A 25871-nucleotide genomic window follows, 5' to 3' on the forward strand; every position below is an offset into this window, starting at 1 on the left:
TTTAAGGATGCTTTTCTTTTCCTCTGGCATTTTGCTGATGACACAGATTATCCATATTTTAAAGTCCTGTCCTCTCAGCTCTTGTTGCCATATCTGTTGGGAGTTGGGGAGGGAATGGAGGTCAACAGGGTGCCAGTGTCTTGCCTTTGACTGGGGTCTGCCTGCCTTCCACAGGCTGTCTGGGGTCTGTGAGGGGAGGTGAGGCAGGCAGGTGTGGTTTTCTTTTCTAAGGGTTAGCCCCTCTGTTGAAGAGCCTGGTCCTGCTCTTTCCTTGTTATGTTTAAATATTGTCTGGAGCCACTTATTGTTTGGTGATCAATCTTTCTGTCCTCATCTGTAAAATGGGAGAAATAATCCTGTTCATTTATTCATCAAGTATTGATTGGGCAATGACTTATGAATAAAAATAGGATTTTCCCCCCAGGGGTTGTGCGTTGTGAAGAATGTGTGCATTTGTGGAGAGAATCAGAGGGAGAAAAGCTTGGCTTCTCACTCAAAAAATAGTTCTCTTTCTGTAAAGTCTTTTTAGTTTAAATTACTGTCTTCAAGAACAAAAGATTGTACTCATTGTGTATAGTTAATCACTTGCATTTTATTTTCACCTACCTCTTTCCACAAAGGATCTGAAGTTTAGAGTATTTTATATATTTATCTAAAGGTTTTGTTTTGCCTAGAGCAGTGAGTGATGGATGAATGAAGGAAAGAATGAAAGACTTGATTATAAATAACAAGCCAGAGAAAAAGATTTACTGTTTTCCTAGAATCTAATTAACATAAATATTTCGAGGATTTTTTCCTAATGGGTGGCCTGTGTGGTTTTTTTTTTAATTAATAAACTCTGTTTTTTTGTAGTTTCAGGTTCAAAGCAAAATGTGCAGAGTTCCTATATACCCCAGCCCTCCCCCCAAGCCACCCGCCACACAAAACCACCCCCACTACCAACATCCCTCACAAAGTGGTATATTTATTACAATCTATGAACCTACATTGACACATTGTAATTACCCAAAGTCCATAGTTCACATTAGGGTTCCCTCTTGGGAACATTCCCTGGGTTTTGACAAGTGCATAATGTCATGTATCTACCATTGTTGTATCATTCAGAGTAGTTTCACTGCCCTAAAATCCTCTGTGCTTCACCTGTTCATCCTTCTCTCCTACCCCTAGCAACCACTGATCTTTTTATTGTCTCCATAGTTTTGCCTTTCCTAGAATGTGATATAGTTGGGATTATATAGTATGTAGCTTTTTCAGGTTGGCTTCTTTCACTTAATAATATACATTTAAAGTTCCTCCATGTTTTTTCATGGCTTGATAGCTCATTTCTTTTTTTTCTAAAAATATTTATGCATGTATGTATGTATGGCTGTGTCAGGTCTTAGTGCATCATGAAGGCTTCACTCTAGTTGTGGTGTGTAGGCTCCGGCACATCGGGTCTCTAGTTGTGGCGCACAGGCTCAGTAGTTGTGGCGCACGGGCTTAGTTGCCCTGTGGCATGTGGGATCTTAGTTCGCCCACCAGGCATCAAACCCACGTCCCCTGCATTGGAAGGTGGATTCTTAACCACTGGACCACCAGAGAAGTCCCGCTCATTTCTTTTTAGTTCTGAACAATATTCCATTTTCTGGATGTATCCATTCACCTACTGATTCCAAGTTTTGGCAATTATGAATAAAACTGTTATAATCATTCATGTGCAGGGTTTTGTGTAGACACAAGTTTTCAGTTCAGTTTGGTAAATACCAAGAAGTGCAATTGTTAGATCTTACAGTAAGAATGTATTTAATTTTGTAAGAAATTGCCAGAATATCTTCCAAAGTGGCTGTACCATTTTGCATTACTACCAGCAACAAATGAGAGTTCCTGTTACTCTACATCCTTACCAGTGATTGGTGCTTTCAGTATTTTGTATTTTGGACATTTTAATATGTGTGTAGTGGTATCTCATTGTTTTAATTTGCATTTCTCTAATGGCATAAGATGTTGGATGTCTTTTCATGTGCTTTTGCCACCTGTATTTCTTCTTTGGTGAGGTATATAAGATCTTTGCCCTTTTTTAAATCAGGTTGTTCATTTTCTTATAGTTGAGTTTTAATAGACCTTTATTAAATGTGTCTTTTAGAGATATTTTCTCCCTCTCTGTGGTCTATCTTCTCATTTTCTTGACATTGTCTTTCATAGAGTAGAAGTTTTTAATTTTAATGTAGTTCAGCTTATCAGTTATCTCTTTCATGGATTGTGCCTTTGGTGTTATACCTAAAAAGGTGTCTCCATACCCAAGGTCGTCTGGGTTTTCTCTTATTATTTTCCAGAAGTTTTATAGTGTGTGTTTTACATTTAGGTCTGTGATCTATTTGGACTTAATTTTTATGAAGAGTTTAAAGTCTGTGTCCAGGTTGATATTTTTTGCATGTGGATGTCCAGCTGTTCCAGCACCGTTTTTTGAAAAGACTTATCTTTGCTCCATTGTATTGTCTTTTTACTCCTTTGTTGGTTGCCTGTGTTTTGAAAATGTTTATTTGTATCATTCTCTAGAAATTTGACACTGTGGGATTTAAAGCTTTAATAGCCTTTCTCTCTCCCACAGAAACACTCCCTTTCCTTCTCATTCTTCTCTTCAGCAAAGTTTTCTTATGATCTTTTGTGAAAGAAAACTTCAAGAACTCAAGGCTTTGTGTGATCCTTGTGTAGTGAGAATCCCTTCTTAGATTTACACAGGTTGCCTTAACCCCACAGAGTTCATTAAGCCTGGACATCCCAAACCCGCAGTTTATCCCCCACCCCCACTGTAGATTCCTCAGCACTGTGTACCTGGCTGAAATACTGACTTTAATGTGTGAAACAAAGCTGTGATACACACCATTGGGTTCTAAAGTGGTAGCTGTGCTTTACAAGACTTGAGTGCAGGGTAGTTGAGCTGTGCTCTTCTCCCCATCCCCCAGTTTGCTTGCTGCCTTCTCCTGGTGGCTTTGTCTCGTGACAGCAACTCCCGTCACTGATTAGGCTTTCATCATTTAAAGGCTGCTTGAATCTTTAGGAGGGTTTCGGTAAGATATTACTTGATAAATATGGTAAGTTAAAATGGTACAAAATGTCTTTAGATAGAGTGAGATTCCATAACAAATGAGGAAGAGATTTTTTAAAAATCCTAGAAGGAAATGAACTTGTAGGCCATATTTGACCCACAGACTTATTTTGTGTTTCTCTCTCTGTCTTTTTCTAGTTTAAACTGGTTGCTGACTTTTTTTTTTTTAATATACTGCAGGTTCTTATTAGTCATCAGTTTTATACAGATCATTGTATACATGTCAATCCCAATAGCCCAATTCAGCACACCACCATCCTCACCCCACCGTGGCTTTTCCCCCTTGGTGTCTGTACGTTTATTCTCTACATCTGTGTCTCAACTTCTGCCCTGCAAACCGGTTCATCTGTACCATTTTTCTAGGTTCCACATACATGCGTTAATGTACGATATTTGTTTTTCTCTTTCTGACTTACTTCACTCTGTATGACAGTCTCTAGATCCATCCGCATCTCAACAAATGACTCAATTTCGTTCCTTTTTATGGCTGAGTAATATTCCATTGTATATATGTACCATAACTTCTTTATCCATTTGTCTGTCGATGGGAATATAGGTTACTTCCATGACCTGGCTATTGTAAATAGTGATGCACTGAACATTGGGGTGCATGTGTCTTTTTAAATTATGGTTTTCTCTGGGTATATGCCCAGTAGTGAGATTGCTGGATCATATGGTAATTCTATTTTTAGTTTTTAAGGAACCTCCATACTGTTCTCCATAGTGGCTGTATCAATTTACATTCCCACCAACACTGCATGAGGGTTCCCTTTTCTCCACACCCTCTCCAGCATTTGTTGTTCGTAGATTTTCTGATGATGCCCATTCTAGCTGGTGTGAGGTGATACCTCATTGTAGTTTTGATTTGCATTTCTCTAATAATTAGTGATGTTCAGCAGCTTTTCATGAGCTTCTTGGCCATCTATATGTCTTCTTTGGAGAAATGTCTATTTAGGTCTTCTGCCCATTTTTGGATTGGGTTGTTTGTTTTTTTTAATATTGAGCTGCATGAGCTGCATGAGTTTATATATTTTGGAGATTAATCCTTTGTCCAAAGATTCATTGACAAATATTTTCTCCCATTCTGAGGGTTGTCTTTTCGTCTTGTTTATGGTTTCCTTTGCTGTGAAAAAGCTTTTAAGTTTCATTAGGTCCCATTTGTTTATTTTTCTTTTTATTTCCATTACTCTAGGAGGTGGATCAAAAAATATCTTGCTGTGATTTATGTCAAAGAGTGTTCTTCCTGTGTTTTCCTCTAAGAGTTTTATAGTGTCCAGTCTTACATTTAGGTCTCGAATCCATTTTGAGATTATTTTTGTTTATGGTGTTAGGGAGTGTTCTAATTTCATTCTTTTGCATGTAGCTGTCCAGTTTTCCCAGCACCACTTATTGAAGAGACTGTCTTTTCTCCATTGTATGTCTTTGCCTCCTTTGTCATAGATTAGTTGACCATAGGTGCATGGGTTTATCTTTGGGCTTTCAATCTTGTTCCACTGATTTATGTTTCTGTTTTTGTGCCGGTACCATATTGTCTTGATTACTGTAGCTTTGTAGTAGTATAGTCTGAAGTCAGAGAGCCTGATTCCTCCAGCTCCGTTTTTTTCCCTCAAGACTGCTTTGGCTATTCGGGGTCTTTTGTGTCTCCATACAAATTTTAAGATGATTTGATCTAGTTCTGTAAAAAATGCCATTGGTAATTTGATAGGGATTGCATTGAATCTGTAGATTGCTTTGGGTAGTATAGTCATTTTCACAATACTGATTCTTCCAATACAAGAACACAGTATATCTCTCCATCTGTTGGTATCATCTTTAATTTCTTTCATCAGTGTCTTATAGTTTTCTGCATACAGGTCTTTTGTCTCCCTAGGTAGGTTTATTCCTAGTTATTGTATTCTTTTTGTTGCAATGGTAAGTGGGAGTGTTTCCCTAGTTTCTCTTTCAGATTTTTCATCATTAGTGTATAGAAATGCAAGGGATTTCTGTGCATTTATTTTGTATCCTGCAACTTTACCAAATTCATTGATTAGCTCTAGTAGTTTTCTGGTGGCATTTTTAGGATTCTCTATGTATAGTATAATGTCATCTGCAAACAGTGACAGTTTTACTTCTTCTTTTCCAATTTGTATTCCTTTTATTTCTTCTCTGATTGCCGTGGCTAGGACTGCCAAAACTATGTTGAATAATAGGGGTGAGAGTGGACATCCTTGTCTCGTTCCTGATCTTAGAGGAAATGCTTTCAGTTTCTCACCATTGAGAATGATGTTTGCTGTGGGTTTGTCGTATACGGCCTTTATTATGTTGAGGTAGGTTCCGTCTATGCCCACTTTCTGGAGAGTTTTTATCATAAATGGGTATTGAATTTTGTCAAAAGCTTTTTCTGCATCTATTGAGATGATCATATGGTTTTTATTCTTCAGTTTGTTAATATGGTGTATCACATTGATTGATTTGCATATATTGAAGAATCCTTGCATCCCTGGGATAAATCCCACTTGATGTATGATCCTATTAATGTGTTGTTGGATTCTGTTTGCTAGTATATTGTTGAGGATTTTTGCATCTATATTCATCAGTGATATTGGTCTGTAATTTTCTTTTTTTATAGTATCTTTGTCTGGTTTTGGTATCAGGGTGATGGTAGCCTCATAGAATGAGTTTGGGAGTGTTCCTTCCTCTGCAATCATTTGGAAGAGTTTGAGAAGGATGGGTGTTAGCTCTTCTCTAAATGTTTGATAGAATTCACCTGTGAAGCCATCTGGTCCTGCAGTTTTGTTTGTTGGAAGATTTTTAATCACAGTTTCAATTTCGTGTTTTCATTGTCATTGGTCTCTAGGGTTTTTTAAATTTCCTCTTTGATTTCTTCAGTGATCTCTTGGTTATTCAGTGACGTATTGTTTAGCCTCCATGTGTTTGTGTTTTTTACGGTTTTTTCCCTGTAATTCATTTCTAATCTCATAGTGTTGTGGTCAGAAAAGATGCTTGATATGATTTCAGTTTTCTTACATTTACTGAGGTGATTTGTGACCCAAGATGTGATCTATCCTGGAGAATGTTCCGTGCGCCCTTGAGAAGAAAGTGTAATCTGCTGTTTTTGGATGGAATGTCCTATAAATATCAATTAAATCTATCTGCTCTATTGTGTCATTTAAAGCTTCTGTTTCCTTATTTATTTTCATTTTGGATGATCTGTCCATTGGTGTAAGTGAGGTGTTAAAAGTCCCCCACTATTATTGTGTTACTGTTGGTTTCCTCTTTTATAGCTGTTAGCAGTTGCCTTATGTATTGAGGTGCTCCTATGTTGGGTGCATATATATTTATAATGGTTATATCTTCTTCTTGGATTGATCCCTTGATCATTATGTAGTGTCCTTCCTTGTCTCTTGTAACATTCTTTATTTTAAAGTCTATTTTATCTGATATGAGTATAGCTACTCCAGCTTTCTTTTGATTTCCATTTGCATGGAATATCTTTTTCCATCCCCTCACTTTCAGTCTGTATGTGTCCCCAGGTCTGAAGTGGCTCTCTTGTAGACAGCATATATATGGGTCTTGTTTTTGTATCCATTCAGCAAGCCTGTGTCTTTTGTTTGGAGCATTTAATCCATTCACGTTTAAGGTAATTATCGCTATGTATGTTCCTATTACCATTTTCTGAATTGTTTTGGGTTTGTTTTTGTAGGTCCTTTTGTGTTTCCCACTTAGAGAAGTTCCTTTAGCATTTGTTGTAGAGTTGGTGTGGTGGTGCTGAATTCTCTTAGCTTTTGCTTGTCTGTAAAGCTTTTGATTTCTCCATCAAATCTGAATGAGATCCTTGCCAGGTAGAGTAATCTTGGTTGAGGTTCTTCCCTTTCATCACTTTAAGTATATCATGTCACTCCCTTCTGGCTTGTAGAGTTTCTGCTGAGAAATCAGCTGTTAATGTTATGGGAGTTCCCTTGTATGTTATTTGTCGTTTTTCCCTTGCTGCTTTCAATAATTTTTCTTTGTCTTTAATTTTTGCCAATTTGATTACTATGTGTCTTGGCGTGTTTCTCCTTGGGTTTATCCTGTATGGGACTCGCTGCGCTTCCTGGACTTGGGTGGCTGTTTCCTTTCCCATGTTAGGGAAATTTTCGACTATCATCTCTTCAAATATTTTCTCTGGTCCTTTCTCTCTTCTCCTTCTGGGACCCCTATAATGCGAATGTTGTTGCATTTAATGTTGTCCCAGAGGTCTCTTAGGCTGTCTTCATTTCTTTTCATTCTTTTTTCTTTATTCTGTTCCACAGCAGTGAATTCCACCATTCTGTCTTCCAGGTGACTTATCTGTTCTTCTGCCTCAGTTATTCTGCTATTGATTCCTTCTAGTGTAGTTTTCATTTCAGTTATTGTATTGTTCATCTCTGTTTATTGGTTCTTTAATTCTTCTAGGTCTTTGTTAAACATTTCTTGCATCTTCTCGATCTTTGCCTCCATTCTTTTTCCAAGGTCCTGGATCATCTTCACTATCATTATTCTGAATTCTTTTTCTGGCAGGTTGCCTATCTCCACTTCATTTAGTTGTTTTTCTGGGGTTTTATCTTGTTCCTCATCTGGTATATAGCCCTCTGCCTTTTCATCTTGTCTATCTTTCTGTGAATGTGGTTTTTGTTCCACAGGCTGCAGGATTGTAGTTCTTCTTGCTTCTGCTGTCTGCCCTCTGGTGGATGAGGCTATCTAACAGGCTTGATGGGAGGGACTGGTGGTGTGTAGAGCTCTGGTTGCTGACTTTTAAAAGTTAGGAGGCTCTACACAAAATAGCCAGATTTCTAGGTTCTCTTTAAAAATCGGACCTCACTGGGCTGTATTCCTGTATGTCCTGCTCTCCTGACTCCCCAACCTGGTACACTTCTCATGTTGCCCCTGTGTGTCTTTAGTTTTATTTTTGTTTTAGTTTGTTTTTTGGTGATCCCCTAGACCACAGCTTAGTTAACTCAGTTTATCATACAGACTTTTGGTCAAGTGAGAGAGCTGGTGTGTCACATGTTGACTGGAGTTAGTGAACAGCCTTGTGAGTGATGTGTCAGCGGAGGCCAGTGGGGACTAGACCCAAGTACCAGCTGTGAGTCGAGTTTTAGAGAGAGCCCTTCGTTGATGTCCCGTGTCAGTCTGCCCAGTGCCACGCTCTGTCTCGCATACATGTGCGCACATGTGTGTGTATGTGTGTGTGTACACGCACACTTATCCTTTCTTTGTATGTGGCCTTGTGAAGTTTTCCTTGCCTGGTACAGTGCTTTTAATGTGAATGTTTAGTTAAGTATTTGGTGCTGCATTTGCATAAGACTTTGGTCATTTAAAGATAGTTCTGCGTACATTCCTTCTGCATAATCCTGCCAAGTTTGCTGCTTTATGGAACAAAAAAGGTGATGCTTGAAAAGCTTTAAGTGACTCCCACTGGGTCAGACATGAGTAAAGACCTGAGCTGGAAGTTTAGATACCGTGTTCTGAGTGTAGATAAGGGCTGTCTCCCCTGTCCACTGCCCCTGCTGACTGTTCAGACCATGTAATGTTCACTTGCAAACTCTATTGATTTCAGCTCTTGATCACTTATATTGTCTTATGTATCAGTAGAAGTCTTAAATTACTACCAACAGTTTTTGTTTACTTTGCCAAGGTTAATTCTCAACTATTTTGAAATGTGTCAGTCTTCTTTAAAAGGTATTTAGATTTCAGAATTTGACAGTAACCATTCAAGACACACACACACACACACACATAGTTCTCGTTTTTTACCATTAGAGACCCAGCTTATTTCCCATGAAAAACTTACTTTCTTGAATAGAGTCTTTAAAATACTAAGCACCTAATACTTGAACTTAATTGGATGAAAATTGGCAAAGCCTACACAAAACTAATTAGAGGAGACCTAATAGGGACATGTAGGGTAACCATATGTCTTGAGAGCTGGGGACAGGCCTAGTTTATACCAGTGATCTTGGCCTAATTATTAACGGATTTCCTCTTTCATCTCAGAAGATCCTGCTTCAGACAGTAAATTACCTGGAAACCCTCCCTGCAGGTGTATGACATTGTTAATTTAAATATTTAAAACTTGTGAATATGGTTATTTTGAAACTACCACCAGTTATGGTCTCCTGACATTTAGACAACCCATATTTTCTTTGAATCAATTCTCAGAACAAAAGGGTAAGAAAACAAATTCTCTGCAGTGAATTAAAACACTGTATACATCAGAATTAGAAATAGCTGTCCATCTGTAGCAGTGATAGTCTGTTGATATGGCTGAAATATGTACTTTATGGTGACATTAATGTGAACAGTTAATGGGAAGAGCCTTAACTTAATGAGAGTGTTGGCCTTCATTGCAGAGGAGAAGAAGGACATTTGCTAATGAAGACTCTAGAAGTATTTGTTAACTGAAGATTAGGCATGGGTAGTTAATGGTTATTCCCAGCTGGCTAGAAGTTCCTGGGAATCACGTGACCTTGATATTTATTAACCCCTTTCAGATTTACTGTAGACTGACTCAGAGTCCAGAAACACCTCACAGTAAGGTTAGATGGCTTTGCTGGAATCCAAGATTATGGGGGTACTTTTTTTTTTTTTTTTTTTTTTTGCGGTACGCGGGCCTCTCACTGTTGTGGCCTCTCCCGTTGCAGAGCACAGGCTCTGGACGTGCAGGCTCAGCCGCCATGGCTCACGGGCCTAGCCGCTCCGCGGCATGTGGGATCTTCCCGGACCAGGGCACGAACCCGTGTCCCCTGCATCGGCAGGCGGACTCTCAACCACTGCGCCACCAGGGAAGCCCTATGGGGGTACTTTTTGGAACAAAGATTAAGGGCTGTTTTATGGACACTGGAAATTAACTTTAAACCATCAGTGGTATCCCATGCATCTTAAAAAGCCTTCTTTAGTGTGTTTTAAACAAGGTATTCTTTGTGATTATTAAATAACCTATGTGCATTGATTTGTGTTTTCTTCTGCAGTACTTTTTAACTTTCCATTTTATAATATTCTTCCAAAGACTGTGCCAAGTAATAGATTATTGAAATACTTTTTAACAACAAAGTCCTTGTTCTAAATTTGGTACTATTCAAAATACATGTTCTTTATTACCAAAAAATTACATATTTGTTACCCCTAGGGTTACCAAAATGAACTGTTATGAATCTCATATTCTTAACTATTTTCATTTGTAGCAGAATTGGAGGTTTGTTTTTATGGGATGGAAACAGTTCATTGGGATGTGTTGTTACCCTTTAATACAGTTTGATTCGGTGAAGGTAGAATCCTGTAACATTCTGATGTTACACCTTCAACCATATCAGGATGGATGGGTTGAAGAACATCAGGGCATGACTTTAGAATTATATGAGACTGGTTCTAAAATTAGCACATAAGATCTTAGAATTCTTCACCTTGAAGGAACCTCTATACTGTCATTTTATAAATGAGAAAACTTGAAACCCAACAAATTCAAATGACTTGTCCAAGTCTTATAACTTATTGGTAGCATAAAAGCAGTAAATGTCTCTATGTAGCCTTATTTCTTAACCTTTATTCTTTAAATTGTTAATTCTGAACTTTCTTCCAGATAAATAGTAGTTTCATTTCTGTTACTAGAAAATTGCTAAACACTTCCCTTAGTCATATGATTATTCCTCTTAGAGACTGCTTAATGGGGAACATTGTAGTAAGCAGTGGAATTAGCTATAACATGAGAGAAAGAGGGACAGTGGATAGAAGGTATAGATGTTCAGCTTAACGATCCAACTATTTCTCATTCAAGTGCCTAAGAGCAAAATGGTTCAATTTCATCCCACCCACAGCATGCCTTCTTAAATGCAACCGGGCACCTTCAAAGAAAAACAAAAGGTAGGAAAAACCCAAATAACAGCAGAGAAACTAGTCAAGGTGAAAACAAAGATAACTTGAGAACTTTGCCAGGGATTCCAAAATCAAATGCAAATGCCAGCAATACTACAAAGGCAAAAATGAGACCCGAGAGTACTAAGATGGCTTCATGTGAACAGTGGACAGTGTGACCTGGGATAAAAGTGCTAAGGGGGTAGATGACAGTGAGTGGGGCGCTGTGCACTCAGCTGGGGGCTGGCCCTGGAGGTCTGGGTGGGTGGGGTTGGGAGAGGGCAGAGTCTAAGCACTGGGTTGCTTCTCCAGTACTTCCCTCCAGCCGCCCGGCTCCTTTTCAGGATCACAGATGATTTCTGGATCGTTCTTCCCTAACCTAGCCTTAATATCTCATTGAAATTTTTACTTTGAATTATACTTTATATTCCTGTTCTTAATTTTGAAGTTGATTTGTAACATGTATTTCTCTTCTCCAAAAAAGTTTCCCTGAAATCTGAATTTTCCCTCTTCCTCTCCTATTGCACCACATTGAGGGTGAAAAGAAAATCGTTCCTTACCTCTACACCAAAGTCATTTATAATAAGACTTTGTATAGAAGTTGAGGGAGATTGCTAAATGTGCTAAAGGACCAAAAGGTGCCACTGGAAGCCGATTTGGGCAGGGTCTGAGTATTAACATTAATATCCTTATGTGGAAGTGCATGTCCTCACCTGTTACATTCTGTCTCATCATCTGTGAAGTACTTATACCCTCATTTGCCCTTTTAGAAAGGGAGCTATTTCACTGGCATTTATTTAGATTTTTCTAAAGATCATTGTAGGTATGTACTCCATCTAGTCTGCCAAGTGAGTGGCTTCTTTGTCTAAAACATTTATTTTATAGCAGTATTAGTAGACTAAATCTTTTGGGGTGACATGAGGGCCACCAGCTAATCTGGGCATAGAGTTGGCCTTATTTTTAGTAAAATAAGTGCTGCCTCCCCCAAACACACACACATGCACACACACGCACACACTTTTGTCTTGCAACAGATTTCTTCTTCATAAAAAGAGAAAAAGAATGTAACACAACATTCCTTTCAGCCAGACTTTAGCCAGAAGGTGCCTACAACAACTTTACTGTAGCTTAAAATTCTCAGTCCACAGTGGTTCCAGGGGATTTTAAGCCTTTCAGAAGCCTGCCAGTCAATATTTTTCTCTTCTCTGTATTTATGCCTTTAGCACACACACTCTGTGTTTCAGATAAAGCTTACCTAGACTTCAGTCACTATGAAAGTAATGACCACAGACAGCTTCTAAAATGTCTTGAGAAATGTATTCCTGAAAATGTTTGGGGACATGTTGTCCTGTCGAGTCTGTAAGAAATAATCAGTCATGCACGGAAGACCTGCTTTCATAGAGGACTCCCGATGGACCTCGCTCCCCTCGTGCAGGGTTTTGATAGCTAAGAATAAAACGTACACTTATATACTGGTGTTCTGGGGAGTAAAAAACAAATGACAGCTGTATCCTTTGGTGGAAGGTTATGTATTCTTTTTCAAAATGTGCTGCTGATTTTTACATTTTAACATGTATCCTGGTCACAGGAACACAAGTATATTGTATTGTGTCTGTCCACATCAGCCGTGTTCTTCTGCACTGAGATCTTCCAGTTTCTTGATACTTGGTATGCATTAAGACTGCTGTTAATCATTAATTCATCAGCTCTCTGTTGAGTATCTTGCAGTGTGTCAGGCACTGATCTGGATTCTGAAGGTGCAAGCAGTGAACATCTGTGCCTTTTACCGTGTGCACTGGTTCCCTGCTGCAAAGCTCTTTGTTGTAGTCTGTTCCAGCTGCTAGAACAAAAATACTGTAGACTGAGTGGCTTAAACACTCAGGAGGCTGGAAGTCCAAGATCAAAGTGTCAGCATGGTTGGGTTCGGATAGGACCCTCTGCCTGGTTTACAGATGGTTGCTTTCCTGCTGTGTCCTCTCATGGTGGGGAGATAGCGCTCTGGTGCTTCAGCCCCTTATAAGGGCCCCGATCTCATCATGGGGGCCCCACACTCATAGCCTCATCTAAACTCAGTCACCTCCCAAAGGCCCCACCTCCTAATAGTGCCACATTGGGGATTAGAGTTTCAACCCATGAATTTGGGGAGACACAAACATGCAGTCCATAGTACTGTTCTTGTAGGATTTCCTTGCACTGTCATTCTGGGTCTCTCTTTTCTTCCTTCTGTGTTGTACCCCTTGTTTCTGGGATCCTATGTCATCTTTCCAGATTTAACCCCTCATTCTAGATGGGCACATCCTCTAATAGCTTCCTGGGAAAGAATGAATGCAAGGTAGAATTTGAGTCCTTGAATATCTGAAGCTGTTTGTTCTCCCCTTTTACTTGATGGATAGTTTGGTTGGGAAGAGAATTCTATGTGGAGAATAATTTTCACTCCACCCACTTTTGAAGGTATTGTTCTTTAGTTTTGTCTGTGTTTAGTGCCACTCCAGTTTCTGAATTATTTATATATGGCCTTTTTTCTCCTGTATGCAAGTTTTTAATAGTTTTATCTGTAGTGTTCCCAATTTGTACTCTTTATTCTGGGCACTTAGGGTTCAATCCAGGCACCTGAGTAATTTTGGACCCATTTTTTGTATTTTCTTCCCCATGTGCTTTCTCTTTCTAGAATGAATACTCTTCTCTCCTGTTGTGTATTTTTGTTGTTTTTCTATTTTCTGGAATATTCCTCAACTTTATCTTCAATCTCTACTTTTTTTGTTTTGCTATTTTATGTTTAATTTCAAGAGCTTTTTTGTTTTCTGATTATCTTTTTTATAGTATTCTATTTTTGTTGCACAGATACAGTAGCTTCTCTTTGAATACCTTATAATTTTTGTTTTTTTTGTTGTTGAGTTTTTCTTCTAGTCACTGCATTGTTTCTATTTCCACCAAGCTTTTTGTTTCTTTGTTTTGTCTCCATCTTTCCCATTGGAACCCTCATTCAACTGCCTGGTGGTCCTTGGCTGTCAATTGTCATTTAAGGCTGAAGCATTGAAAAACTAACTGGAAGCTCTATAGGCAAGATTTTTTTAAACTAGTATCCTTGCCGTAGTGATCAACTTTTGGGTGATGTTTTTTGTTGGAGGACTCTAGATATCTATGGGGCTATTTACTTGATACAGAAAAGATGCTTCCAGCCTCCTACTTGGAATGAGAAGTGGGGGACCAGTGTTCTGAGAGACATTTGGGAGAGGAGGACTGGGGGTCCTACTGTTTAGACTTTCATTTCCCCTCTACTGTCAGCCTTGAACGCATCCCTCTCTAGGTGTTCAGATTTCATTTGCGAACAGATTGAACTTCAGGCTTATGTGCTTATCAATGAAGTAAACCCAGAGGAGTAAGGGAAAATAACCTATAGACAGTGACATTCAGGAATAACTACTGTAAATGATGAATGTGTTGGGGCTTCCTTGGTGGCACAGTGGTTAAGAATCTGCGTGCCAATGCAGGGGACACAGGTTCAAGCCCTGGTCCGGGAAGATCCCACATGCTGCAGAGCAAGTGAGCCCGCATGCCACAACTACTGAGCCTGTGCTCTGGAGCCTGTGAGCCACAGCTGCTGAACCCGTGTTCCGCAACTGCTGAAGCCCGCATGCCTAGAGTCTGTGCTTTGCAACAGGAGAAGCCACCGCAACGGGTAGCCCATGCACTGCAGCAAGGAGCAGCCCCCACTCACCGCAGCTAGAGAGGGCCCGCACACAGCAGTGAAGACTCAACACAGCCCCAAATTAATTAATTAATTAATTTTTTAAAAAAGATGAATGTGTCGAGAAACCGCCAATATTTACTACTCACCAGTCCTAGTTTAGTTGCAACAATCGATATGCAACCCTAGATGAATTCTGGCAACAGACCCATCGTCTAAATGCCAGAATAACTGGGAGCGTGTTTTGGAAGTTGCTGGGCATCTCCCACCACCCTCCTTCTCCTCTCCCCACCACCCGCCATGGTGGTATGTGGGGAGGAACTGTGGGGCTCTCACTGCTCCATATATCCAGTTCCTCCAATCTCCCTGTGTTCAGCCCCAGCCTCCACCCGCCTTGCAACACTGGTATCTTTCCGCAGGGTTCTCAGGATTCAATAAATTGGCTTACTCTTCAGAGCAGTCTGTTGGGTTTCATCTTCCTTCACGCTCCATTTTCTTAGAATTTGGGGACATCTCTTCTCTACTGTGTCTGTGTTTCCTCCCCCATTCTCTTGGTCCTTATGGGTTTATTCCTTTTGCATTCTTTATTCTCTTTTAAGAGTATTTAGGAAGAGAGAATCATGTGGGTTCTACCACTCATATCCTTAAGACTGGTTTTGCTACTATGCAGAATTGAGGAAGGAACAGTTCTGCAAGAAGACCCACTGGGAGACTGAGACATCACCCGGCAGGGCAGGAGCAGAGCAGGGTCTGAAATGCCCGGGGAGATGGGATTGGCAGCACGGGGAGAGGAAGGGGCACCACCTGCTTCAGAGGATTCTTAGTTTTGGAAAGCAGCTTCTAAGGCCAGACTGATGGCTCAGTGTGCCTGCATTCTTGGAAACATAAAGGGACCTTTCAAAAAAAGTCATGGTTCTTCATGCTCATTGTTAAAAATTTTGAAATTATAAGCAGACAAAATGGAAGTAATATGTAATTATAACAAATATTTAAAATCTCTGCCAAAATTGTTAGGAAGCCTTCCATCATATAGCTTACGGTAGTGACTGTGGTAGTCCCCGACCATGGAGCATTGGGTTGTTGCTGAGTTCTTTGCTGTGGTGGGCATGTTGCCAACCTTTGAGTGGCTCTCCTCACACAGTGGTGTCCTCAGGTGGAGTCGTGGAGTCAGGTGGCTTGCCCAGCTATTTGATGCATGTTGTAAAGGCTAACTTTGTTAAAACTGGAAAAATGGCCTCAAGTTGTTGGGGCATACAGGGGTGAGGGTCAGAGGAAGGAAACGACAGCATTTGTTTTAGCACCTGCAAAGAATTTTCCTCAGCGTTTCTTCATGGTTTTGAATCCTCAGATGACTCCCACTTGTCACCTTGCAGCCATGCAGTTTGTACCCAGGAATCAGCCCAGATAGAAAATGAACAGTGAAAACACTTTTGATAGGATTTTCATTAAACCTCTTTTGTTGTGACCCATCTGAGGAGTGAAATTAAAAGAAAGATAAATTCTTATGGTCCTTATGATGGCTTGTCATTTTTCTTGGTCATCATTCTGTGGCCTGTCTATCCAGGGTTGGAGGAGTTTGGGCATCAGTTGCTTCAAGCCCTCTTTCAGCAAATCCCAAACTGCCTTTTTTTGGTCCATGTATTAAGTCAAGAATTTGAGTAACTAAGTGCCGCTTGTGCTGAGAGAAATAGTGAGCGGACACCTGCGCGCGTGTCAGGGTGCCTGCTGCACACTTGAGAAAGGTGGTGCTCTCTCCGAGGTGAGAGACACTCTGCTTCCTTTCCTTTCCTTTTCTTTTTCTTCTTTCTTTTTTTTTTTTACTTGACTGTCTTATCTAAGTAATTGTAATGTTTGGAAGTCATTTCAGCGGATAATTCCGTGTATGCACATACCTCGTTTGTTGATTGTAGATGATGTGGAAAGCAAAGTCAGAAATGGTGAGGGCACTTGCGAGGAGGTGTTGCAGTTCCAGGCTAGTTGCTCCTCTGAGGACAAAACACAGGCGGTCAGCGTTCAGCAGATTGACGGCTCCAGGGAATTGAGCGAGTGAGTGGGTGCGTGTTCAGCCCCTGCTCAGCACCGGCAGCGTTACTTGTGTGCTCTTTTTTTTTCTTTTAAGCCATTCTTCAGAAGCATTTCCCTTCTTTTTGCTCTTATTGGCTTCATTTATTGGTAGCTTGTAGTAATTGTATAGAAAAAGAAAATGGGGTGTAAAAATGCTAATCTGTATTTTTCTATTATTATAACTTGGGTGGCTCAAGGGAAAAAAAGTCAAAAATACGACTGTCCAAAGGCCTACTTGATCCAAATCCATGCACCCTTATCAAGAGATAGTATTTAATAATATGAACAAAAAAAAAAAGTTCAGCCACAAATAAAATAGGACTAGTTTATCAGATACTGACCGCAAAGGTTTTTTTTTTTTTTTTTGAGATTTTTTTTTGACATGGACCATTTTTAAAGTCTTTATTGAATTTGTTACAATATTGCTTCTGTTTTATGTTTTGGGTTTTTGCCAGCTAGGCATGTGGGATCCCAGCTCCCCTACCAGGGATCGAACCTGCACCCCGTGCATTGGAAGGCAAAGTCCCAACCACTGGACTGTCAGGGAAGTCCCACAAGTGTTATTTTTACTAAACTTTTTTTGCAAATTTTTATTCTTTACTCGAGAAGGCTTTGTAGAGCTCATCATCCTGTTGCTTGAATGTACTGGAGAATTAAGTATATTCCCTATCTAGCTTGAGGGAACAGACCCAGTTTTGGCTGATGGATCTCAAACTTTTGTTTCTCCCAGTCAGTGTCCTAGAACAGAGGGAGAGTAGGGTGGGATAATGAGTCCCCTTGCCTTTCCTGCCCTTCAGCTCCACACTCTGAGCCCCCATGCGCTGGCTCTGCTGGTGCTCGAGACGTGGCGCCTAGCAAGCAGGCCCTTTCCTGCCTGCACAGGAACACAGAGATGTTTAAAGGATTCTCCAAGTGTGCTCCCAGTAACCTCGCAGACCCTTGGTTTTACCTACAGCATGCCCTTCCCAGTGGCAGGCCTCTTCCTCCATGTGGCTGGATGGCTTTCCTTCTGCTCAGCTCCCTGGAAGCAGCATTAATCCTGTGCTCAGGTCATCCTCCTGGAGTTCTCCTTTTCAATCCACTGATGCAGTTTATTCCTGTTCAGATGGGAGCTCCTTTTGGGTGCCAGTCTTCAGGGAGGGGACCTTGGCTCTTAGGTCCCCTTCACGGGCTTGGTGGGGACCAGCAGTGGCATTCTCTTCCAGGTATGTTGAGTTGGTGTGCTGTGAGCTCAGGATTACACTTTTACTTCATGGGAAAACCTTTTCATTATTCTGTTTGCCTACAGAATTGTATTGGCTAACTCTGGTTATTGATGAAGTCTTGTTTCTTTAAGTGGTTTATAATTCTTCTGTTCTCATTGGACTGTTGTAGATCGGGCTTTACCTAGGACCTTAGATATGCTCTGACTCATTTAGAAAGATTTCTAATATTTAGATTTTTTTTTTTAGGGTATGCAGGTCTATAAGGAAATATAAGAATAGAGGGACACTCAGTCATGTAATACTAATAACAATCTTTTTTTTGTTTCTTAACAGATGCAACAGCTTTTTTATGAGAATTATGAACAGAACAAGAAGGGGTACATTAGAGATCTCCATAACAGTAAAATTCACCGAGCCATCACACTGCACCCTAACAAAAACCCACCCTACCAGTACAGGCTCCACAGCTACATGCTCAGCCGCAAGATTGCTGAGCTTCGACACCGCACCATCCAGCTGCACCGAGAGATTGTCCTGATGAGCAAATATAGCAACACCGAGATTCATAAAGAAGACCTCCAGCTGGGAATTCCCCCTTCTTTCATGAGGTTTCAGCCCCGCCAGCGAGAGGAGATTCTGGAGTGGGAGTTTCTGACTGGGAAATATTTGTATTCGGCTGCTGACAGCCAACCCCCTCGAAGAGGGATGGACTCCGCGCAGAGGGAGGCCTTGGATGACATTGTCATGCAGGTCATGGAGATGATCAATGCCAACGCCAAGACCAGAGGGCGCATTATTGATTTTAAGGAGATACAGTACGGCTATCGCCGAGTGAATCCCATGTACGGGGCCGAGTACATTCTGGACCTGCTGCTTCTGTACAAAAAACACAAAGGGAAGAAAATGACAGTGCCTGTGCGGAGGCATGCATATTTACAGCAGACCTTCAGCAAGATCCAGTTTGTGGAACACGAGGAGCTGGATGCAAAGGAACTGGCCAACAAAATCAATCAAGAATCTGGATCCTTGTCCTTTCTCTCGAATTCCCTGAAGAAGCTTGTTCCCTTTCAGCTCCCTGGGTCCAAGGATGAGCACAAAGAACCCAAAGAGAAAAAGATCAATATATTGATTCCTTTGTCTGGACGTTTTGACATGTTTGTGAGATTCATGGGGAACTTTGAGAAGACATGTCTCATTCCGAATCAGAATGTCAGGCTTGTTGTTCTGCTCTTCAATTCTGACTCCAACCCCGACAAGGCCAAGCAAGTTGAACTCATGAGAGATTACCGCATTAAGTACCCGAAAGCCGACATGCAGATTTTGCCCGTGTCTGGAGAATTTTCAAGAGCTCTGGCCCTAGAAGTGGGATCTTCCCAATTTAATAATGAATCTTTGCTCTTCTTCTGTGACGTTGACCTTGTATTTACTACAGAATTTCTTCAGCGATGTCGAGCAAATACAGTTCTGGGCCAACAAATATATTTTCCAATCATCTTTAGCCAGTACGATCCTAAGATTGTTTATAGTGGGAAGGTTCCCAGTGACAACCATTTTGCCTTTACTCAAAAAACTGGCTTCTGGAGAAACTATGGGTTTGGCATTACTTGTATTTATAAGGGAGATCTCGTCCAAGTAGGTGGCTTTGATGTTTCTATCCAAGGCTGGGGGCTCGAGGATGTTGACCTTTTCAACAAGGTTGTCCAGGCAGGTTTGAAGACATTTAGGAGCCAAGAAGTAGGAGTAGTCCACGTCCACCATCCTGTCTTTTGTGATCCCAACCTTGATCCCAAACAGTACAAAATGTGCTTGGGGTCCAAAGCATCAACATATGGGTCCACACAGCAGTTGGCTGAAATGTGGCTAGAAAAAAATGACCCAAATTACAGTAAAAGCAGCAATAATAATGGCTCAGTGAGGACAGCCTAATGTCCAGCTTTGCTGGAAAAGACATTTTTAATTACCTAATTTATTTTTCAAAAATTTTTTGTATGATCAGTTTTTGAAGTCCATACAAGGATATATTTTACACATGATTTTCTTACAAAGGACTCCTTGAAGATTGAGTTTTTTGAACAAAAATGTGATCATGTTTGCCTTTTGAACACATTTTCTTGCTGAACGTTATGTAGCAGACCTGCTTAATTATGACTTGAAATGTACCTGATGAACAAAACTTTTTTTTTAATATTTCTTTTTCAGACCTCTTTGCTATAGTCCTATGGCAGAAAACATGAACGTTCCTGCAAAGTATTATTGTAACAAAACACTGTAATTCTGGTAAATGTTTTGTTGTAACTGTTAACTTTGCACAGATTCTACCTTTTGTCTTTTTTTACAGCAATTTTTTTAAGCCATTTTATGTTGCAGTTGTCAAATAAGGAAATGTGATAGTAACTGTATCATCATCTTCAAGAGAGCTTTCCAAAGGTGATTGTTTCCCCCAGTCTTGTCTCATTTTTGAAGGTTTTTCAAAGCAAGGGGAGCAGGGAAAGCACAGTAAAAGATAGATGGCTGTTCGTGTTGTAATTAGTGTGGCCTAATGGACCTGGCATTACATTTCAAGAAGGGTCTGGCATTTTCTCTTCTCCAGACCCTTCTTTTTAAAGGGTAAAATATTAATATTTAGAATGGCAAATAAGAATTATTGTCATAAATCTAATGTATGCAAGCTAAAACAAAGACAAAAAAAAAACCCAACCCTAATGAAAGCATTGGGGGGAAATGTATCTGATTTTGTTCACTTCATCCTGTCCGTGTTATGTTGATGGAGATGGGTGTCTCATTCTTTAATTACGGTTTTGTTTTATCCTTTGTATCTGAAATACCTTTAATTTATTTAATATCCATTGTTTAGAACTTTGCCATTTCCCAAGTACCTGTTAGTTATTAGTATTTATGTGTATTAGGAATGTTTAGTATATTTTATTTGCAGTAAACTGATCTCCAAAGATTTCCTTTTGAAAACTCTTTTCCCCCTCCTTAATTTTTACATTCCTTACTGTTTTACTAAATATTAAGTGTTCTTTGATAATCTTGGTGCTCACGTGTTTTGGGGACAAAAGTGAAATGAATCTGTCATTAAACCAGAAAGTTTGTTTTAAATTCATAGAACAAATGTGCCTTAAATTTTTTTTTCATTTAGATTTCAAACAGTAATAGATTTGCCATTTTAATATACATCATTGGAGATCTGCTTATTTGTAAATAGCCTATTGCTCATTTGGAAAAATAAACCAGTGGACAATATTTTTCTATTGTACTTTTCAGAACCATTTTGTCTCATTACTCTTGTTTTAGCTGAAGAATTGTATTACGTTGAGTAAAAAACTTAAACACTGATTCATAAGGTTTTTCAAGTTATTTGAGGGGAATATTTGTATGCACTGCAGTTCAGGAATGAAATGAAACTTTCAAGTGCCTCTTCCTCTATTTTTTCCATAGAATGTACTTGTCATCTTTGTTTGTTCCTCTTAAAGAACTTGCTGAATCTTGTGTTTTATAGAACAAAGTTCTTCAGACCAGGTCCAAGCTCCATCTGGCTTCTTGGTACAAATATACCTTCCAGGCCTCCTTAGTGCACCTGCCAGGCCAGTTAAAATCTGCATTTTAACAAGTGCCCACGTGATCCTTTGTGCACGAATGTGCTCAGGGTTTTAGGATGGATCTAGCTACAGGATAAATTGCCTACAGTTGGCATATAATCCAAGAATCAAAAAAGTAAGATCTTTGATGCCAAGGTAGCAAGCTTTGTGGATGCGAATTACACTTCCAGGACAGGTATTTACCATGTAATGACAGTGAAGATCCAGTATAATGACACTGTGCTCACAGTACGAATTGCTGTCATTCATCCTAATTGCCATTTGCTTTGTGGGAGTGTTTAGTTTTTCCTTGGAAAAAAGCAAAGACATTTTTATTCCTCAGTAAGGAAGAACATATATACATCTTGATGACAAAGTCACTTAAATTGTCTCTCTTTACCATAATAAGGAACTGTAGGACAGGGTGTGAGCAATTACTTTATTGAGCTTCAGTGCCCATCAGATGTCCTGGTGACACTTTGTTAACACTGGCTATTTCCTTCCCTAATCCCACTCTTGCCCACGTCTGTTCCTTTTCCCTGACATCACTGTTAATGTTGATGGAGGTGCCGACCTCCCTTCATCAAGACTCCGTCTCCAGAAATGCCGTTGGACCCCTTCACTCTGGTCCTCTCCCCTTGTAGTGCCGTGCCTGGATTCTGTGCCCACTGGCCTGTGGGCTCATTCTCCACCTGGCCACTCCCTCTTCCTAAAGCACCCCTCCAAATCAGCAGCTCTGGTGCCCTCCTGCTGCCCAGAGAGTGGATTCTGTAGGACACCCTTCAGGGTACTGCTACCAGCCGAACTGGGCTCTTCATTTGTGAGGACATCAGTCTCTCTCCTGCCTGTGCTTTCCCTCTGTCTGGAGCTCTCTCACCACCTCACTCCACTGGCCACCTGGACTCATCTTCCAGGAGCCCGTTGAAACTCCCCCATGGTCCACCCTGGTGTCATTTCAGACCCTTCCAGTGTTGATGTGACACAAATGGACAATCTCATTGGACTGCAGGCCTGAGTCTCTTTTCTAGGTGGTGATCCAGCATGCTGGGCCCTCGTGTCTGGAACGGCCGGCAGTGCCCCACACTACCCCAGCCCCTCCATCAGTGCTCCATTCTCCGCCATGCGCTCCTCCCAGCAGAATGCCCTCCATCCTGCTTGCCCACTGCTCCCACCTGGAACTGCGTGGCCTGTGACCCTGTGGCCCCCACACTCCTGACTTAAGATGATTCCTTCTTCCCTTAAACTTGGAACGCTTTCTGGTTAGACCTCTTTGCTTCGTTTGTTACTTTAGACTTTCTCTTAGCTTTCATTACTTTACAGAAAAGTATTAAGAAAACGAAATGGCCCATAACCCCCAAGCCAGATAACTCCTGTTAATAATTAAAAGTTAAGGATAATATGTGAAGGTGGTGAAGGGGGGTGGGAATCACAATGCACAAAGGTGTGAATGGCCTCTCATTCCTCTAACCATCCAGCCCTCAGGCCCTTCCCGCAAAGAACCACCAGGTTTGTGGGGTTCTGGTGTGGAAGGTGGGATGAATTGTATATAGGCTAGCATCAGTAGCATTTTAAAAATTCATTTACACAGGTGAGGGGGTACATGCTTGCTTGGGCACATGGATCTGTGCCAGCCTTTGTTGCCACAGGACAGACTTACGGACTTGGGTTCTGAGAGCAGGCCGGGTGGGCTTCCTAGGCATTGTGGTTGCATGTGTGAGAGCCCTGCCCAAGTGGAGGCTGGAGAGCTTTGTCTCGCAGGGCAGACAGCGCAGGCACCTCACTTCTGGAAGGTGGCATCGCTTTCCCAACACTTACTCTGGGCCAGCGTGAGAACACACACACAGACCCGAGCATGTGGGACTTTGATGGTTGGAGACAGGCCATGTGTCACATAATGTAGGTCATATGATGGTCCTCGGTGTGAGGGCGGGGCCGTCTGTTTCAGAGTCTTGAGAGCAGAAGGGCTGGGTGGTGCTGGTGAACTCTGGGCGGGGCCCTTCCCGAGCCCAGACACAGAAGGAGCTCTGACCCTCCCAGCTGGTCTTTGTCCCACTGCCCCAAACACCATCAGTTCAGCCAGTCAAATTCTTGATCTCCACAGGCGAGTCTGTCCTCGCCTCCTTCCTGCCCAGCTCTCTGACCACACCTATTTCACAAAGCCCAGCCTCAGCCTGATACAGCTGGAGCAGAGAGGAACTTGCTGTGCAGACAGCAGACTCGGGCGTGGCTAACACACACCTTCACCCCCTAATGCTCACACCATTTATCATGATGTGTGACCAGGCTAAGTGACAGTCACGTTTTGCCTCAATTCTTGGGCTTTGAAGGGTCACCTGGAGGTTCAGGTGTTATCTGCAGTCATCTCCATTCACTTCTCAGTGTGTCCGTGGGGTAGGATATGTGCCGTGGGGTGCCAGTTGAGCCACAGTCTCCACACCACCTCCCAAGGATAGTGGTCAGGTTAAGAGAACAGTGGATTTACAGAAGCTTTTCTTGCCTTATAGAAACTTCCTGTTCTTCAGGAAGATGACACACCTTTGGGGCTGCCTACCCACTGGACGGCTTGCCGGTGGCTGAGGGACTACGCCCTGGCCCCAGACTTCCAAGGTCTCCTCTTGTGCTTTCTTGTCATGGAAGGAAGCAGGTGCCAGCCCTCCCTGGGGGGTTAGGATGCATTACTGCATGTAATCTCAGCTGCAAAGGAGCTTCTTGCCACAGTGACTTGGGGCCAGCGAGGGATCTGTCTGTTGAAGTGGCTGTACATGGCTGTACCTGCCTCGATGGGTCCCACTGTGCTTTCCCAGCCCTCGAAGGATGTCCCTGTTCTGCTTGAAGGAAAAGGCAGCTCACACCAAATCTACTTAGTCTTGTTACAAATACAATGAAAATGTAAATGTTACAACGCAATGGATCAAATAACAGCAACTCATTTTGTGTGACTTTCAGTAGGAAAAAAACAAAAACTCATGTTAGTGTTGCTATGCTTCAGGGTTTTGTTTGTTTTTTCTACAGGGATGTATGTGTGGAAGAGGGGATGGGTATAAGATGTTCACAGGAAACCACAGGACCAACCAGATTTGGGGCTGGCTTGTCATCAGTGCAGTTAAACCACTTAAGGCCCTGTTGTCAGATACTTTTTTAATGCATTCAATTTACCATTCATTATATTCCAGTTATGAGGGTCTTCTTTTTTTACTATTGTAGACAAAAACAACATTTATTTCTTTATGAATATTCTAACTACATTTTCCTTTAAAATGGTAAGAGTTATCCGTTATGCCTGGCTGATTTCTAATGAGAAAATATAATAAATTGATTAGATCTTTTAATAGTGCAAATTAGGCCATATCTGGAATCTGCTTAAAGCTGATGCATCTGTATTGAATTTCTCTCCATTAAGCAGCCTACCACAGTTAATTAAGTCAGTGATGCCTCTGGGCTGCCACCTCCTCTTTCCTTTTACTCATTTGCCTCAACCCATTACCCTATGTCAGGCCCCAGCCCCCGCATGCCTAGCTCAGTACACATTCCCATTGCAGAAAAAAAAGCACTTCTAGTCAAACCTCAGAATGACCTTCAAATTTATTAATTCTGAATTAAGTTTAGGTCTTTCTTTGGGCAAACACTTCCTGTTATATAACTAAAGGAGAGATCTCATTCATGTGCTCAAAATGCCCTCTGCAAACTAGAAATGTACTGTTTCTAAAACTGCACATTCAAGTGATCACATTCGTGTTGTGAAGGAAACACTTTGGATCTTTAGATGAAGCCTGTCCCTTCCATTGTAAATAACATTGTCATCACAATGCAAACATAGATTTATTGGGAAGTAGAGAAGGAAAAGGAATGACCTGCAGTACCTTCCTCTTGCACCACCCTGTTCCCACCTTGGTAAATTCCTCTGGGGTTTTTGTAACGTCTTTATAGTTTGATGTACGCGTACATACAATTTGGCATCTTGCTCCCCCTCCCCCACTTAAAATACATTGATTCTCTAAACTTGTCTTTAAAGGCCCTCGTGTCTCTTAGAGTTGAGAATTTCCCTGCTGTTGGCCACCTTGAGTGTCCTGTTCCGTCTTGGACAACAGCACAGATGAAGTCTTTTGCACGAAGCCCTCTTCATACTTTGGATCACTGGATAGATTTCCAGAAGTAGGTCATTCACTTCTAGGGACCTTAGTGTTTGGCCGTTTCTGACCTAATGTTAAGTCATTTGGTATTTTACTCGGTCAACGTTGGCATTTTGTACCTACTAGCCACTCTAATAAAACCTTTTAAAAATAAATCTGAACAACTAAATGACCTTCAAGAAATACTAGGGGAATATTGCATCCAGTGTCTTGGTTACATCATCCTGTGGAAACGGAAACCACAAACCCAACTCTGTTGTTGCAAAACTT

General features: G+C 41.1%; 1 protein-coding gene across 1 annotated transcript in view; it reads left to right on the top strand.

The window, feature by feature from the left end:
* CHSY1 (chondroitin sulfate synthase 1) overlaps positions 1 to 21149 on the top strand; it is a 72730-nt gene extending 51581 nt beyond the window's left edge. Inside the window, exon 3 of the mRNA XM_082617888.1 lies at positions 18224 to 21149. Within this exon, the coding sequence (XP_082474014.1) occupies positions 18224 to 19816 (1593 nt within the window). The 3' untranslated portion in view covers positions 19817 to 21149. The remainder of the gene's footprint in view (positions 1 to 18223) is intronic.
* Positions 21150 to 25871: the final 4722 nt, after the last annotated feature.

The sequence above is a fragment of the Mesoplodon mirus genome, assembly GCF_964341445.2.
Source record: "Mesoplodon mirus genome assembly, chromosome: 4".
Taxonomy (NCBI): Eukaryota; Metazoa; Chordata; class Mammalia; order Artiodactyla; family Ziphiidae; genus Mesoplodon; species Mesoplodon mirus.